Consider the following 19,326-nt stretch of genomic DNA (forward strand, 5'->3'; position numbering starts at 1 on the left):
TGTGTAGGTTTATACCACCTAACACGGGTTACAACGAGGGAGTATTAACTGCTGGAATGCATGCAATTTTAATTGCATGTGAAAACTTATGGGCCGACACTGTTTTGAGAATACAAACAGAACTTCATTGTTGCATAAGAAATACAAATAAGCATTTGCTGTGTGCTAAAACTGTATGTACCTATTTACCTAAGTAAAATTTCAGATTCTTCTAGCAATGGCAAAATAGGGGTGTTTAGTTAACCGATTCAAATAAACCAAATGTCAATTTTTAATATCATACGTAATAGACGTCATATTTTGTCACGACATGATTAAGTATCGAGGTAAAAAAACACAGAAATGGGATCAATTTGGATCAGTCATTATACAAATAAGGCCTAACGACACCAAGCGATTTTGACGGAATCGTCTATGAAAACAAGTTGTAACTCGGAATCTAGGCAATGCAGAAGACAAAATTATATGACAGTAGATTGTGAGAACATATAGCTTTCATTTTCCACAACAGTTGTCACGATTTCAGGTTTATACAAACCTGTAAACAAGATAATTTACCCCCCTGAAATGAAGATGAATTCTGCATCGGCCCTCATATCTATTCCTCATATGACGTGGTGTCCCCCGCCGTGATGTTGCTGGAATATTGCTAAAAGCGGCGTAAAACCAAAACTCACTCACTCCTCATATAACGTCACAGAGACGCCCCGCTCTGATTGGTTGAAATTTCGTTTGCGGGTGAGAATTGTGCACTGGTGTCAAAAAGGTCGATTTAAGTTGATTAAAGATCGAAGTGAGTAGTTTTAATGACTGGGTTTCATTTATAGCGATGCCAGTTATTGATTTATGTATTTGTAACCCCCTAGAGTATATGTGATCTTTAAGTTCACTTTTGTGTGTCATTATGTACAATGAAGCAGAATTGCTGGTTTTAGATATTCAAAATTATCACTTAGCAAGCTGTCAGCAAAATCGAGAAAAAGTCAGTCATAATATGTTCCACCACCATGGCACGCTTACAGCTTTAGACTGGGCTAATTTTGGTCAGATATGAACATATAATATACTGAAACTTTTCCCACTCTGAAGGCTATATTCATTTGCATTTGAACAAGATCATGAGATGTTCTTTTCAACATGTAGCGTTTGTTGAACGCCATCATCCAGTTTACGATCTCAGACATGGTCACAATTTCTGTTCTCCCTCATCAGGAGTGCAGCCGCCTGGTCATTGTAGGGCACAGCCTGGGGGCAGGCGTGGCAGCCATCTTGTCCATCCTGCTGAAACCACAGCATCAGGACCTTGTCTGCTTTGCTTACTCCCCACCAGGGGGACTCATGAGGTAGGTGAAAGAGGAGCTACCTGGTGACTTGTTATGTGTGTGATTTATGGATACATATAGATGTCATCAACTAGATATTATCTTTCATCGTCCTGAAACGTTGCATCCTAAATATTTGGAGGGGAGCAGACTGGTTTGTGTCTGAAAGTGATGACATGATGAAAAGCTAAAAAATAGATAAACAGTGTCCAAAGGTCACACAAACACTTTAACATTCTACATGAAAATTATTAATGACTTTTTAAAGTGTTTTCAATGTTCCAGCCCCTCTGTATTGTCTAAGAATGTATAGGTTGACTTTCCCATTGTAGTATGGTCGTTTCATCACAACTCACATCCGGAGTTTAACATAATCTCTTCTCTTGTTCCCTTTTGAAAACTCACAATGGTGTTGAACAACGCTAATTTTTTCTGTCTATTCATGCCCTTGATTTACAAGTAACAAGAGTGAGTGAATGTTATCTTACAGGTCGGTTTTACAGTGTTGTATTTTATCACGGTGGAAGTATTGTCTGTATGTTGTTTTGATTGTATTCAAGTAAACAGGACTGTTACGGTATTATTGCCTAGTAAAAAGACTTTCACAACATACATGGGTACTGGTGACATAACCTGAGTCTCCACAGTGGCCAGCTTACATTGTTGGAGACATGACCGATGTAGTGTTATAAACGCTGGAGAGTAGATATCACCAGAGATGTTTCTTCCTGCCAGCCCATCAGCAAGTGCCCATGTCCAGAGCTACGTGTGCTCAGTGGTAGTCGGCAAGGACCTGGTGCCGCGGCTAGGAATGCCCACCATGAATGACCTGAAGATGAAGATCATGCAAGCTCTGGATGATTGCAAGCTTCCCAAGGTCAGTACCAGAGTACCCCTCATGGGGACTCCATGTTTGAAGTGAGTCCAGCAACTCAGTGGCTTGGCTGGTACTGTGTTCTCGTAACCTTAAGGCGTGGATTGTTGGTCACGACATCAATCACTGGATTGTCTGGTCCAGGCTTGATTCTATATTACATGCTGCACCATACAGCTGAAATATTGCTATGCTTAAAAAAAACAATCAAACAGACCAACTAGTTAGATTTCATAAAGTAACTGGTCTAAGTCATAAAGTATCTTTCCACAGAACAAGATGGGTATTGGGTAAAATTTGAGATTTATGAATGAATGATTACTAAGCAACCAATGAAGAAAATATATACATATAAAATGTTAAAAGCATTCGCTTTCAGTACATTTTTGTAAATTACAACAAATCAAATAGTGAAACTCACAGTTGGTATTTAGAACACTTTCCAACACAAAACACCAAGTAGGAAACACTGAAACACCAATGGACCTCTCAACATGTCTGTTATGAAACTGTTGTGTTGCTGTACATGTTATGCTTTGTCTGTTTTATCCTTAAACACAAAACACAAAATATTAATACTCAGCGCTCTCTAGGTAGATATGTGTATGAAGCATTCCGTGGAAGAAACAACTTTTAACTTATTAATAATGTCATCCTCACCATCCAACATAAATATTATCTATACTGTATTGTATGTATGTCCAGAGGCCCATGTGGCTTGTGTCAATAAATTTAACCAAACCTGCAGAGGTTTTCAATTCTTTGAAGAGAGTCGTCCTTGGGGTACATATTATGCATTTTCCGGCTGAAAAATGTCCTGTGACAGTTGTATCAATGTTTTTTGAATAAAAAGATTGAACAATAAATAAACTCTTTTATTTATTATACGGCCCCTACCTCACGGAGTTACCTCCCTTAGCGCATGCGCACCAACTGGGTAGGCTCCTAGACCCGTATCATCATTCCTTCTGCTGAATATATCAGTGAACAGAATTGCGGGGAGGCGGGAGGCCCTACCCCAGGATCGACTCTCTTCAAAGAATTGAAAACCTCTGCAGGTTTGGTTAATTCTTTTTCAGAGAGATCGTCCTTGGGGTACATATTATGCATAAACACAGACTCCCAAAGACCGGAGGCCAGGGAGGAGGGAATTCTGTCCAAGCACACACAAATATAGCGATCGTATCATGGAAAAAAAATGAACAGACGCCATAACACTCACCTGTCACTTGTCCCAGTTTTGCTTCCGCGAGAGGCATTATGGGAGGGGAACTGACAGGGAGGAATTGTGCTCAAAGACGACCTCACTAGCATAATGAGGCATTGCACGTAGTGCGAATGTCAATGAATCCCCACCCACTAAGTGGCTTTTACATAAGAGCACCGTAGGGGGAATGCAAAATACCACTCACTAACGATATAGTAACTCCGTAGAGAATCGAAAGGGGGTACAGGTTCTCTGAGTGAGCACACAGTAGCAGACATGTCAATAATGGAATTATTGTACAGTAGCGTCAAAACAAACCAATAAACCAAGACTCACTCGGTCAGGGTGGCAGGACACTGTCCACTGGAGAGAACAGTACGGCCAAAGCTCGCGACGATTACGGAATGCGTATCGAGCTGATAATGGCGATAAACGCGTGCTTGGCCGGCTCCAAATAGCTGGCGGAGCAGATCTCTTCAATGGGGAGTGCCGATGCAAAAGCTTTTGAGGCGGCTACTGCCCTGACCGAGTGAGCCTTCAACCCCTCAGGGGAGGCTTGCCCTTAGCCTGATAAGCGGCACAAATACGCCAGGCGAGCCAGCGAGACAAAGTCTGCTTGCTGCTGGCAGACCAGCCTTCCCGCCACCGCGTAACAACAGAACAGCTGGGTACCCGTATCGATTCCCTGCGTTAGTTTGATATAGACTTTGAGCTGCCTTCACGGACATCCAACGGGTGAGTGCTCAGAGGGAGTGGTCCCCGATGTGGAAGGCTGGGTAAGAGTAGAAAGTTCGATAGGAGCTGTCACATGGAAAGCGTGATCGACCTTCGGATCGGTAAGTATCTGGGAGGCTTAATACTGACACGATCCGCGTGAAACACAGTCAGCCGGTCGGACGACATAGCATGTAAATCGCCGACCCTACGACCAGATGTTACCGCCACCAGAAAACAGCTTTCCAGGTCAACAACTGAATGGAAATAGCCGATAGGTGTGAGAAAGTGGGACCGGACAGCCAATCGAAAGCACGATCGACAAATCCTGCTGTGGACTGGTTCGGCCTGAGAGCAGGTCGAATCCGTTCCGCACCAGCTGAAAGCTATGCGAGAGGGTGCTGCCCCAGAAGAGCACCATCGACAGGGGTGTGAAAAGTGGAAATAGCGGTGGAGTAGAGCTAATGGTCGAAAGCCGCCAGGCCTTCTTCAAAACGAGCTTGCAAAAACTCCAATACTCGGACTAAATCCGCAGAAAAGGGATCTGCAATCCCCTATCTGAACACCAGCGAAGCATAGCGGACCACCTATCCTCGCATTCTGAACGCTTTGTCAATCCCGCCTCGGAAGCCAGAATTGTGTCTGCAACTGCTGCAGGAATTCGCGTGCCTCGAGGTTAGACCTGACAGAGGCCAAGCCACCCACTGAATCCGTGGATTTGGGTGGGCCCCGCTCTGAGTGAGAATGTCCGGGTCGCAAAGTTAATAGAACAGGAGGCTGAGCCAGAAACCTGAGAATTACCGAAACCAGCTCTGTGACGGGCCAAAGTGGTGCCAGTAGCACAAGTAGCCGAGCTGGCTGGGTGGACAGCTGTGAAAGGACACGGGGGAATGAGTGGTAACGGCGGAACGCCCAGAGCACTTTGCCCGTCCAATCCAGCAGGAAGGCGTCGGGCAGCCAACGCCCTGGGTCCGGTATCCGAGAGCAGAACACGGAAGTTCTGATGCGCCCCGCCGACGCAAACAGATCCACCTCGAACGACCCGCATAACTGGGAGATTACTGTGAATATCTGCCTGTCGAAAGCATCCACTGCAGTAGGGGCCAGGATCCGCGAGAGAGAGCGCATCTGCTCGCCGCTTCTCCAGCCCGGAGATAAACAGGGAGTACCTGACAATCGTATTGGTCGCACCAGAGGAGAAAGTCCCACGCTTCCCCGGAGGAGCTGGGGACACCGTGCCTCCCTGCTTCAGGATGTACGACATGGCCGCCTGGTTGTCTAACTGAAGACGGACTACCTGGCCACGGACATGCTCTCTGAAGCCAATAATACCAACGCGCAGCTCTCAGTTCCAACACGCTGATGTGAAGGTGGGCTTCGCTTCGACCAGAGTCCGAAGCCGACAGACTGCCCAGAACACCCCCAGCCCGTGGAGGGACGATCGGTCTGAACTGTGAGAGCTGGCGCCGATTTCCAAGGGAAACCCCTGGTGAGATTCCCGACATTTGTCCACCACTGAAGGTGAGGTGTCAACCACTGGGGGACTGTGAGACTGCGCCCCAGATCCTCCGTGGTGAGTCCACAGCCGAGCCAAAGCTTGCTGTATGGGGACGCATCCTCAACCGCTACCGCCACACTACTACAGAGATCGCCGCCGCCATATGGCTCCAGTAGACGGAGCCAAGTCCGTGCTGGTGCCTGGGGCTGGGAGAGGAATGAAGATACCATCTCCTAACTCTGGTGACCCGGTCGGGCGACAAGGAAACGAGATCCTTGTTCGCTTGAATCGCTACCCAAGAAAACCAAGTCCTGGGTGGGTACCAGGTCGGATTTCTTGAGGTTGATGATCCACCCCAGTCGAAGTTAGAATGTCTATCACTGTGTGAGTAGCAGCTTGACTGCGCTGGCTGTGTTAGTGCTCGAGCAACCAGTCGCCTAGGTAAGGGTAACAACGCCTTCCTTAAAGAGCGAGCTAGGGTAGCTGGGACTAACATGAGCTTGGTGAACACCCTTGGGGCAGTCGATATGCCGAAGGGGAGCACCCTGAATTGGTAATACATCCCGTCGTAAGAGAACCTAAGGTACTGCTTGAACGATGGATGTATGGGTACATGCAGATACGCGATCCTTTAGGTCGATTGACGGAGCCAATCGCCGGGCTGAACAGATGAGATCACCGAAAGCCGCAGTGTCTCCATCTTGAAGGATGGTACTTCGAGCATGCGATTCAACCCCTTGAGGTTGAGAATCGGACGAACCCGCCGTCTTTCTTTGGGACGAGGGAAGTATGTGGAATAAAATCCCGCCTGTTCCTCTCCCCGGTGGAATGCGCTCGATTATGGACTTGTCCAGCAGAGCCTGAACTTCGTTAGCGCAATATGTCCGCCTCTGGCTTGACATGACGGCACCGGAGTGCGACGTATGCCGGTGAAGTCGGGCGGACTCCGCCCCACAGTGGGAGATGGCCTATGCTGACCGTGGCCAGCACCCAGCTGTTGTTGGTAGCCTTCTCCCATTCCGGCAGGAATAGAGAGAGGTGGCCTCCCACTGGGATATGGGGTAGGAGCGTGTGTAGACCCGGTAGCGGAGCTGACTGGGCGTGACACGGCTTGAGCGGCAGCCTGATGGGTTAACGGAGGTCGGGCAGACCTCCCGCCGCTGTGAAGGCTGGGAGCTAGTCGAGGACTGCTCCTTGCCCCTACCCTTGGCGGACCTGTTCCTCCGCCTACCCCTACCAAGCGGCGAAGGCCAGCCGGCAGACTCGGGTGTAGGCTGCACCCCGGAGGAGGAAGGTGGCACGGGAGCGCTGGGGCGACACCCCGCTGGTGCTCCAACAAGGCCTTAGAGTCCTTGAAGGAGGTAGCTGCAGCGGCAGCCTCCCGTATGACCTGCTGGGCCCCTGGAAAGAGGGTCGCCCCAGACGGAAAGGGAGGGCCAGCAAGGTCTGCTGTGTTGCTGCCGAAAGTACCTAGACGTTGACAGCCACAGCCTGCGCATCCCCATGACTGCGCGACATCACCGTCGACACAGCAGACCGCAAAGAGTCGCTGCGCCAGGTGAGCCTGCACTTCCAAGCTGACGGAGCAGCACGACATATGCGGCGACATCGCCGCCAGCATGCCCTCCGCCTCCAGGGCCGACCTCTGAACCGAGGAGAGGTAGGCCTCATGGACCACCACCGCACCTGCTGCATCGCTGTTCCGCAGACCTCCTCGTAGGTCCGGTACGCCGCGTCGCAGGGGATGCCCGCGAGGGCAAAGGTGGAGTCAGGCGCCTTGCCGAGCAGCCGGAGCTGCTCGAGGAAGCCGAGCCTCCCCAGGGCGTACGGAAGTGAACACACATTCGCTCTACAATTGGCACAACGAACAGGGAATCCTCCCCAAGCTGGTAGCGCCGACGAGATCCGTAAGTCAAACCGCACTCGGCACCAGACAAGAGGGGATCGACCACGTCCGAGACCAACGAAGGCAGAATGCGGAGCTGCGTCTCGCGAGGGTTGCCTAGGGGCAAACGCCGCCTGGCAAGCGGAACTCAGTCGAAGTCCACGCAACCAGCAGGCACCGCTGCCTGGGGTAGGCCCTCGCAATTCTCTGCCGGACTCCCGCATGAAGGTCGCAAAACGGAAGCCTCCGTCCTGCTCCTCAACCTCCCCTAAGCTCCATTGCCTCGGCGCCGAGCCCGAAGTCAGAGGCTGGGTCTCCTCCGTAGAGGACCCGAACCCTGACCCGGTGGACTGCCTAGCGCTAGGAACCACAGGAAGGGAAGAACAGACAGACGGCTCCACGCGTCAGCGCCAGCCGGGCGTGCGTGGACCCCGTCCCGAGACGCTGGAGGCAGGCCAGGCAGAACTGGTGCCTCCGCTCTCAAAGGCGGTGTGCGCAAGGACCGGAATACCAGGAATACTCAACGGTCCCTGCGCTTAACTCCGAGAGGGGACTGGGAGCACCTCCCTCTCCGATAGCAGCCGAGGCGTCCGGATCCGAAGCCAGAGGCAACGGATCTACAGACGCTCAAGGCTGAGGGATCGAGCCGAGCCCGCGATCCCACCCGGACTTCTCAGCCCCGTCCGAGTGGGCGAGGAACTCCTGCCGAGACCTCCAACCGACTCGAGCGAAGGACTTCACGGAGTCCATATGCTGCTGAAACATAGAGTCCATTACCGACATGTCAAAACCACTCGAAGTGGTAGGAGAGGGGAAGGGCCTCAGGATTTTTCCTTTTTGACGTGCGCTTTGTTTTAGACGGGGGACCTGCGCCAGGTCCCTCCCGCCTCCACGCATCTCAATGATAAAACAACGTGATCGGCCGCCCGCCTCTTCTGGGCCCGGGAAAAGGCCAGACAAATAGGGCAGGACTCAGCGTGGCGGCCCGCCTTCTCAAGACAGGCAACGATAGCTCATGCCTGTCGGCCCGTGGAATTTCTCTGACCACAGACCGAACAGGATGAAAAGGCCTGAAAGCAAACACGCAAGCATGTAGCTAACAGCCGCCAGCAGCATATAAACACGCGAGAAAACATTGAAAAATACGCGAAGGTTACCACGAAAGTAATAGTTGGTTTTAATACGCAATATTATTTATCACATGGCACGCTAAACTTCCCGCCATGGCAGAGCAACACGCGTAAAACCACGGAAAGTTCGCGTAATTTGTATTAATACAAAGTCACAATTATGAAACAACCAACTGTAAAGCTTTACTGTTCCTTGTTTTAGGCAAATAAAGACCATACATACAGGTGGTGTCTCAGACATAGCTTTCTTAGTAGCTTTCAGCACTGTCCGGCTCATGAAGTGTGTTCTATTATAAACACGTCTGTTCACGGCAGTGACAGCAGAAGGAATGATGATACGGGTCTAGGAGCCTACCCAGTTGGTGCGCATGCTCTAAGGGAGGTAACTCCGTGAGGTAGGGGCCGTATAATAAATAAAAGAGTTTATTTATTGTTCAATCTTTTTATTCAAAAAACATTGATACAACTGTCACAGGACATTTTTCAGCCGGAAAATGCATAATATGTACCCCAAGGACGATCTCTCTGAAAAAGAATCTGTCTGTCTGTCTGTCTGTCTTAAAGTTTTAGAAAAATTGATCCCAGATTTCATGATTGATACCTTAGCCTGAAACTGAAACTAGCCAGACATGAATGTAGTTGGAACAACACCAGTGAACAGTCATTGTAATTGTGCTGTAATCTGCCGTGTGTCAGCACCGGATCCTGGCCAAGGGGTGTATGCGGATTGCTTGTGGCTGTCTCACCAGCCCCGAGGGTGATGCAGACATGGCTGCCAGGCAGGAACCTCTGCTGGACAATGGATCTGGGACTCGCTACTCCACAACTGCAGGAGAGGATGCAACACCCAAGGTGAGTCTGAGAATCAGATATTCAATTGGAAGATTGTTAAATCATTGCCAGGTCCATGTTCAGCAAGGTTACCTTAGTGTTATTATCGTAAATCTTGTGGTTTAATTTGGACTTACGTTAGTCTTAGAGCAAAGATAGCTTTGTGAAATAGAGGCCAGACTACAAAGTGTCCTTTCTATGCTGATGTCATAACGATGGGATTAATGTCACACTGTCAGAAGATGGCGAACTTATGTATGCATAGGGTGTACCTAAATTATGATAGGGATAGGTTGGTTTTGTATTCATTATGTAAACTGATTTAAGACGGACCTGAAATGTCTCAACTGGTGCAGTTTCCTGTTCTTAGGTTATTTGTGAAGTGTGTTATTATGCATGTCAAGCATTACTCATTTCCTGCATATATGAAGCCAAAGACTTAGCATGGATTCCCATTGAATATGTTGAGCAATTACACAAATGGAATGCATGTGTACTAAACTGTCTGTTTTGAATTTGACTTCTGCTCTATGGAAATATTCATTCTCATGTTGTTAAAATGAGATTCTATTGTTGGTTTATGTTAAAGATAAATTGTTATACTGTCATCAGACATTTCTTAACCTGTAAGCAGATATCATATGTGATAGCTTTAGGCAGGGATAGCTATGGTAGGTTCCTGTTCTACACTAAAAGATATTCCCCATATTTACCAAATATTATTTAATTGATTCAGCATCGGAAGAAACTAAAGGTAATATCAATCACTATTTTGTCTGTGTATAGTCCTCAGTCTTGACACATGTCAACCATTGTCCCATCACTCACTTCAGTATCGAACCTATCACCTCATGTTACATAAAGACTAGTCCTGTGTTTTGGGGGAGGGGTAGGGAGGGCCAGTAAATGAGGGGGTGGGATAATGACAATATGACTCACATTTGTCACATCTACAGTGGAGGCAATCCTAAAACCACACAGCTCTATGCTTCATATAAAATAGTCATACATTTTAACATCATTTAGGGACTAGTCATTTATTATAAGGAGTGAGTGAGTGAGTTGGGTTTTACACCGCTTTCCAGCAATATCACGGCGGGGGCCACCAGAGATGGGCTTCACACATTGTACCCATGTGGGGAATAGAACCCAGGTCTTCGGCGTGATGAGTGAACGCTTTAACGCTTTAACCACAAGGCTACCCCACCGTCCTCATAGGGAAACAGAAACACAGAAACATGTTACATTTATTTAGGGGGGGCAAATGAGGCTAGGAAAATATGATACAGCCCTAACACCAATCTCACTTCTATAATGAATGGACAGTTCCTAATCAATGAGTCCTTTTAATGAGAACTATTTTGTTGTAAATCAGCTTTGATACTTTGTTTTAAACTTTTGCTGTAAAGAACGAAAAGCTTAATATGTTGTCTTGAGCATGCTGGTTGTCTTGGTAACATGGGAACATGTCTTGTTGGTATCCTGCCTGTATTATATTAGCATGGGTGTGTCAACAGCTTTGATACTTTGTTTTAAACTTTTGCTGTAAAGAACGAAAAGCTATATATGTTGTGTTGAGCATGCTGGTTGTCTTGGTAACATGGGAACATGTGTTGTTGGTATCCTGCCTGTATTATATTAGCATGGGTCTGTCAAGTGAGTCACTGTAGATGTGGATGTCTCGATCAGACTATCTTCTGATACCATACTTGTTGCAGTATTTCTTCACTGTGCAACATATATCACCATTATACTAAATTAAGTAATGTTCCTGATTTTTATGTTTTATAGGGCATAGACACTTTTGAAAATGTTTAAAACCTTTTGAATACCTTGTCCCCTATTTGAAAATAAGAATTACTCACTTCAATCAATGCTATATTTCAAATATAACTTGAGTGGCAACACTTTTGATTACATCGAAGTTTAGAATAACATATAATCATGATGCTATGCTATTTCTCCTGATGAAACAATACAGAATATTATCAGTGTGCTATTGTACTGGCATTTTCCTAAAGCAAAGGCAGTAACTGACTGCAAAATTCAAGTTTTCACCTTTGCCAAATTAGTATTCATGGCTGGTCATAGAGGCACTGATTGCTGTTACAAGCTATGTCCCTTCTATGTCCCCCATTTTTAACCAATTAGATTCCACCTCCCCTATCACATGCATTTGCTTCAGACAAAAAGGCAACATTAAGAGAGGACAATCTGATTGATTATCAAGGTTTTATCTTACAAAATGCATGTGATCACTTGAGCATCTTGAATACAAACCTGAATAAATTTGAAAAATATCTGTCAACACCTAGTTAATGGTACATTGTAAATGGTGCAGGTAACAGAAGTATGCACTGCATCACCATGTTGTGGACAAACTGGATGATGATTCTGTGAAGCTATTATGAGTGTGGACTTTATATGGACATATTAGTCCAACCAAAATAGAACTCCATAATTCCAGCCTTGTATGCATGGGTGGAATGTGGACTTTTATAGTCCTTGCATTGAGAAGTTGTGTTGGTAAATCGTGACATCCTTACTGTGTGTGTTGTTGCATGCCTTCTATGTGATTGTGTACACAATGTTCCTTAGCCAATGTACCATAAGCATTATTCACTGAGACACTGACATTCATATATCAATACTTTCACACATTGAATTCCTCTTTCATTAAATGGACAATGCAGTTTATAGAGATATTGGAACTGACTGATTATAAAAACATGGTGGTTGAAGGTGTCCTCTGTTTACCTGCTGCATGTTTTGACTTCATTGATCTGATTTAGGCAGATGTTGCATGTATTTTTCACTTCCTTGTGTCTTTGCAGTTTCATTTGTGTACTTATTGTTATCCGTAATTATTGTTTCAATTGTAATATGGAATGTTTTTTAAAAGAAATACTAAAACTATAAGAGTGAGGTAAAAAAAAATTCTTGATTATTTATCTAGTATCATACTTGCCATACTTTCATGATTTGGTGGCGATATTTTCTTTTCATTGGAGCACTTTGACAATGTTAAACTTTGTCACTAATCACAACCAATGCTTTACCTATCACAATAATCCCTTCGTCAATGTTGTTTGACTAATTTAAAAATACTTTTGCGAGAAATAATATGTGTCTCTTAATAGTCATCCAGGAATATGACTTAAAGTTTCAACTAGATGTAAACCTGTCATATTTGATCCTCTAAACCGATGGCTCACAAAGTGTCTCAAGGAGCCTTATGGGCAATTGTAATAATCTGTTATGATACATTTATCACTGACGTGCTTTGTCTCATATCAGCAAGCATTACGTGAGGCAGTGATGAACTGCAGCACAGAGACGGAATGGTTGATGACTCCCCCAGGGCAGATCTTGCACATCGAGGAGGTAGAGGAAGGGGGGTAAGTGGCTGCAGCTGTTCATTGTAACAAAGGTTGTATTCTTAAAATGGTGATGTAATATTAGAATGATACAATTTGGGTATTCTTGATTTTCCCCTATCCACTATATCAACAGAATAATGATAAAAGCTGCATAAACACACTCATTCTGATGTTGGTTATCTCCCCTACATTCCAGACTCTGTATTCTGATGTTGGTTATCTCCCCTACATTCCAGACTCTGCATTTAATGTTGGTTATCTCCCCTACATTCCAGACTCTGTATTTAATGTTGGTTATCTCCCCTACATTCCAGACCTTGTATATTCTGATGTTGATTATCTCCCCTACACTCTAGACTCTGTATTCTGATGTTGGTTATCTCCCCTACATTCCAGACTCTGTATTCTGATGTTAGTTATCTCCCCTACATTCCAGACTCTGTATTCTGATGTTGGTTATCTCCCCTACATTCCTGACCTTGTATATTCTGATGTTAGTTATCTCCCCTACATTCCAGACTCTGTATACTCTGATGTTAGTTATCTCCCCTACATTCCAGACTCTGTATTCTGATGTTAGTTATCTCCCCTACATTCCAGACTCTGTATTTAATGTTGGTTATCTCCCCTACATTCCAGACTCTGTATATTCTGATGTTAGTTATCTCCCCTACATTCCAGACTCTGTATTCTGATGTTAGTTATCTCCCCTACATTCCAGACTCTGTATATTCTGATGTTAGTTATCTCCCTACATTCCAGACTCTGTATATTCTGATGTTAGTTATCTCCCTACATTCCAGACTCTGTATATTCTGATGTTAGTTATCTCCCCTACATTCCAGACTCTGTATATTCTGATGTTAGTTATCTCCCCTACATTCCAGACTCTGTATTCTGATGTTGGTTATCTCCCCTACATTCCTGACTCTGTATATTCTGATGTTGGTTATCTCCCCTACATTCCAGACTCTGTATTCTGATGTTGGTTATCTCCCCTACATTCCAGACTCTGTATTCTGATGTTAGTTATCTCCCCTACATTCCAGACTGTATTCTGATGTTAGTTATCTCCCCTACATTCCAGACTCTGTATATTCTGATGTTAGTTATCTCCCTACATTCCAGACTCTGTATATTCTGATGTTAGTTATCTCCCCTACATTCCAGACTCTGTATTCTGATGTTAGTTATCTCCCCTACATTCCAGACTCTGCATATTCTGATGTTGGTTATCTCCCTACATTCCAGACTCTGTATTCTGATGTTAGTTATCTCCCTACATTCCAGACTCTGTATTCTGATGTTAGTTATCTCCCTACATTCCAGACTCTGTATATTCTGATGTTAGTTATCTCCCTACATTCCAGACTCTGTATTCTGATGTTAGTTATCTCCCCTACATTCCAGACTCTGTATATTCTGATGTTGGTTATCTCCCTACATTCCAGACTCTGTATTCTGATGTTAGTTATCTCCCCTACATTCCAGACTCTGTATATTCTGATGTTGGTTATCTCTCCTACATTCCAGACTCTGTATATTCTGATGTTAGTTATCTCCCTACATTCCAGACTCTGTATTCTGATGTTAGTTATCTCCCCTACATTCCAGACTCTGTATTTAATGTTGGTTATCTCCCTACATTCCAGACTCTGTATATTCTGATGTTAGTTATCTCCCCACATTCCAGACTCTGTATTCTGATGTTAGTTATCTCCCCTACATTCCAGACTCTGTATATTCTGATGTTAGTTATCTCCCTACATTCCAGACTCTGTATTTAATGTTGGTTATCTCCCCTACATTCCAGACTCTGTATATTCTGATGTTAGTTATCTCCCTACATTCCAGACTCTGTATTCTGATGTTAGTTATCTCCCTACATTCCAGACTCTGTATATTCTGATGTTAGTTATCTCCCTACATTCCAGACTCTGTATATTCTGATGTTAGTTATCTCCCTACATTCCAGACTCTGTATATTCTGATGTTAGTTATCTCCCCTACATTCCAGACTCTGTATATTCTGATGTTAGTTATCTCCCTACATTCCAGACTCTGTATTCTGATGTTGGTTATCTCCCCACATTCCTGACTCTGTATATTCTGATGTTGGTTATCTCCCTACATTCCAGACTCTGTATATTCTGATGTTGGTTATCTCCCCTACATTCCAGACTCTGTATATTCTGATGTTAGTTATCTCCCCACATTCCAGACTCTGTATATTCTGATGTTGGTTATCTCCCCTACATTCCAGACTCTGTATATTCTGATGTTAGTTATCTCCCTACATTCCAGACTCTGTATATTCTGATGTTAGTTATCTCCCCTACATTCCAGACTCTGTATTCTGATGTTAGTTATCTCCCTACATTCCAGACTCTGTATATTCTGATGTTAGTTATCTCCCTACATTCCAGACTCTGTATATTCTGATGTTGGTTATCTCCCCTACATTCCAGACTCTGTATTCTGATGTTAGTTATCTCCCTACATTCCAGACTCTGTATATTCTGATGTTAGTTATCTCCCTACATTCCAGACTCTGTATATTCTGATGTTAGTTATCTCCCCACATTCCAGACTCTGTATTCTGATGTTGGTTATCTCCCCTACATTCCTGACTCTGTATATTCTGATGTTGGTTATCTCCCCTACATTCCAGACTCTGTATTCTGATGTTGGTTATCTCCCCTACATTCCAGACTCTGTATTCTGATGTTAGTTATCTCCCCTACATTCCAGACTGTATTCTGATGTTAGTTATCTCCCCTACATTCCAGACTCTGTATATTCTGATGTTAGTTATCTCCCCTACATTCCAGACTCTGTATATTCTGATGTTAGTTATCTCCCCTACATTCCAGACTCTGTATTCTGATGTTAGTTATCTCCCCTACATTCCAGACTCTGTATATTCTGATGTTGGTTATCTCCCTACATTCCAGACTCTGTATTCTGATGTTAGTTATCTCCCTACATTCCAGACTCTGTATATTCTGATGTTAGTTATCTCCCTACATTCCAGACTCTGTATTCTGATGTTAGTTATCTCCCTACATTCCAGACTCTGTATATTCTGATGTTAGTTATCTCCCCTACATTCCAGACTCTGTATTCTGATGTTAGTTATCTCCCTACATTCCAGACTCTGTATATTCTGATGTTGGTTATCTCCCCTACATTCCAGACTCTGTATTCTGATGTTAGTTATCTCCCTACATTCCAGACTCTGTATATTCTGATGTTGGTTATCTCTCCTACATTCCAGACTCTGTATATTCTGATGTTAGTTATCTCCCCTACATTCCAGACTGTATTCTGATGTTAGTTATCTCCCCTACATTCCAGACTCTGTATATTCTGATGTTAGTTATCTCCCCTACATTCCAGACTCTGTATATTCTGATGTTAGTTATCTCCCCTACATTCCAGACTCTGTATTCTGATGTTAGTTATCTCCCCTACATTCCAGACTCTGTATATTCTGATGTTGGTTATCTCCCCTACATTCCAGACTCTGTATTCTGATGTTAGTTATCTCCCTACATTCCAGACTCTGTATATTCTGATGTTAGTTATCTCCCTACATTCCAGACTCTGTATTCTGATGTTAGTTATCTCCCCTACATTCCAGACTCTGTATATTCTGATGTTAGTTATCTCCCCTACATTCCAGACTCTGTATTCTGATGTTAGTTATCTCCCCTACATTCCAGACTCTGTATATTCTGATGTTGGTTATCTCCCTACATTCCAGACTCTGTATTCTGATGTTAGTTATCTCCCTACATTCCAGACTCTGTATATTCTGATGTTGGTTATCTCTCCTACATTCCAGACTCTGTATATTCTGATGTTAGTTTCTCTCCCTACATTCCAGACTGTATTCTGATGTTAGTTATCTCCCTACATTCCAGACTCTGTATTTAATGTTGGTTATCTCCCCTACATTCCAGACTCTGTATATTCTGATGTTAGTTATCTCCCCTACATTCCAGACTCTGTATTCTGATGTTAGTTATCTCCCCTACATTCCAGACTCTGTATATTCTGATGTTAGTTATCTCCCCTACATTCCAGACTCTGTATATTCTGATGTTAGTTATCTCCCCTACATTCCAGACTCTGTATATTCTGATGTTAGTTATCTCCCCTACATTCCAGACTCTGTATATTCTGATGTTAGTTATCTCCCCTACATTCCAGACTCTGTATATTCTGATGTTGGTTATCTCCCTACATTCCAGACTCTGTATATTCTGATGTTAGTTATCTCCCTACATTCCAGACTCTGTATATTCTGATGTTGGTTATCTCCCCTACATTCCAGACTCTGTATATTCTGATGTTAGTTATCTCCCCTACATTCCAGACTCTGTATATTCTGATGTTAGTTATCTCCCCTACATTCCAGACTCTGTATTCTGATGTTAGTTATCTCCCCTACATTCCAGACTCTGTATATTCTGATGTTAGTTATCTCCCCTACATTCCAGACTCTGTATATTCTGATGTTGGTTATCTCCCCTACATTCCAGACTCTGTATTCTGATGTTAGTTATCTCCCCTACTTTCCAGACTCTGTATATTCTGATGTTAGTTATCTCCCCTACATTCCAGACTCTGTATTCTGATGTTGGTTATCTCCCCTACATTCCAGACCTTGGGCGCGTTGTTCAGCAAAAGTTTGCAAGCTTCGCTGCGCTACGCTGCCTGCTTTCCCGTGCAACGGACTGCTGTGTGAGCTCTTCATTCAATATGGCGTCGTCCAATATAAACACATCACCGATACTAGCCACACTTTTGGCACACGAAGCTGCAGAAGATATTCCATGCAATGATTTTGAATTGTATGCGCAACATTAAAAACTTGTCCCTATTGGTCACAGAAGAGCAGACAAGTTTTCTCTGTTACCTTGCAGAATGACATGCCGTGACGCCATTTTGAATGTCGCTCACTTACGCAGGAAGCACCTCTCTCAGTCGCTGCCGCCCGAACGCTCACGATGCATGCAGCTGGCGTTGTTCAGCCAATAGAAGCGCAGCGCTGCACAGCGTATCGGCTAAACAACTCACCCCTTGTATATTCTGATGTTGGTTATCTCCCTTACATGTTGGTTATCTCCCCTACACTCTAGACTCTGTATTCTGATGTTGGTTATCTCCCCTACATTTCAGACTTTCTGCTAATGCTGTTAGTGTTATCTCCCAAATATTTGAGACTATGAATTGAAATGCTGGTTACTTTTGTTAAATTTCAGACTATGTGGTGGAACCCCAGAATACACTGCTTCATGGGTTCCCCCTGACAGCTTCAATGAAATCCTGATCAGCCCCAGCATGGTATTGGATCACTTCCCAGATGTAGTACTGGATGCGTTACAACAGCTCAATGACAGGAACTATGTTCCTCAAGCTCAAACAGGACGCACCTCTGATGTGACGACATAATCACTCTCACCACTGCATGCCATAATGTTGCAGTTGCTCAATGAGGAACTCCTGTACACTCACATAGAGTTATACATGCACCTTTATCGGGCAACATATGAAGCCTTAAATAATTGTATTGGCTTTACTTTGTTACCAAATAATATATATTTCTTAGGGGTTATCATTTAGTGCATTGTATCCTTTGCAACGAAATTGTATGAACTAAAATACTTAAATGATGCATGGGAGTGACACAATTTTGTTGATATATTGCTGGCAAAGTTTCACATGGTAGTTTTATACATGATAGTTGTATTAGATGCCTATGCCCTAAGCCATCAACAGATCTATGTTTCACTTCACGTATATCAGTTTTTAAAAAATAATTTATAAAGTAACATTAATGACCCCCTATTGAATATACAGGTTATTCTTACCTTATGGTAAATTAAAATTGGTATTCTGATTGCTGTTAGATCAACCGTAGCCTTTCCATCTAAAACATGAAGAAATTGCAAGCAATGCCTGCAAATTAAGTATTCTAATATGCATCGTATCATGACTCAGATATCATATATACTAATACTTACAGCAGTATCATGACACATTGCTAAACTGTTGCAATACTGATTACACAATGCCATTTTTAGAAAGTGGTCAAATGTAACATATGTTATATTTGGGATTACACTTTCTTAGTAAAGTACAAATTCGAGTACTTTTGGGGTTGAGTCCCATCCGGGATTCCACACCCTCAGAGTCAGGCACCTAATCGCCAACTCACAAAATCAGCCGCCTAACCCATTCAGCCACCGCGACTTGCACAAAAATGGAAGTCGGACAACTGGTAGTCTAGACTGCAGACTTTGTGTACCCCCTAAATTGGCACAGCTCCCACGGCCAAAAGCTATGATTACACAATGCCATTTTTAGAAAGTGGTCAAATGTAACATATGTTATATTTGGGATTTCTTAGCTGCAATACTAATTGTCTGAAATACTCAGGCTCCAAGCAGAATTCCTGACGGTATTATGCTGTCTAA

General features: G+C 44.1%; 1 protein-coding gene across 1 annotated transcript in view; it reads left to right on the forward strand.

Annotated features, from left to right (window-relative positions):
- LOC124291800 (diacylglycerol lipase-beta-like) overlaps positions 1 to 18,996 on the forward strand; it is a 35,893-nt gene extending 16,897 nt beyond the window's left edge. The window contains 6 exon segments of the mRNA XM_046728871.1: positions 1,213 to 1,343; positions 2,058 to 2,199; positions 9,327 to 9,482; positions 10,198 to 10,215; positions 12,759 to 12,859; positions 18,112 to 18,996. Of these exon segments, the coding sequence (XP_046584827.1) occupies positions 1,213 to 1,343; positions 2,058 to 2,199; positions 9,327 to 9,482; positions 10,198 to 10,215; positions 12,759 to 12,859; positions 18,112 to 18,301 (738 nt within the window). The 3' untranslated portion in view covers positions 18,302 to 18,996.
- Positions 18,997 to 19,326: the final 330 nt, after the last annotated feature.

The sequence above is a fragment of the Haliotis rubra genome, unplaced genomic scaffold (genome assembly GCF_003918875.1).
Source record: "Haliotis rubra isolate DU_JTF1 unplaced genomic scaffold, ASM391887v1 Scf5, whole genome shotgun sequence".
NCBI lineage: Eukaryota > Metazoa > Mollusca > Gastropoda > Lepetellida > Haliotidae > Haliotis > Haliotis rubra.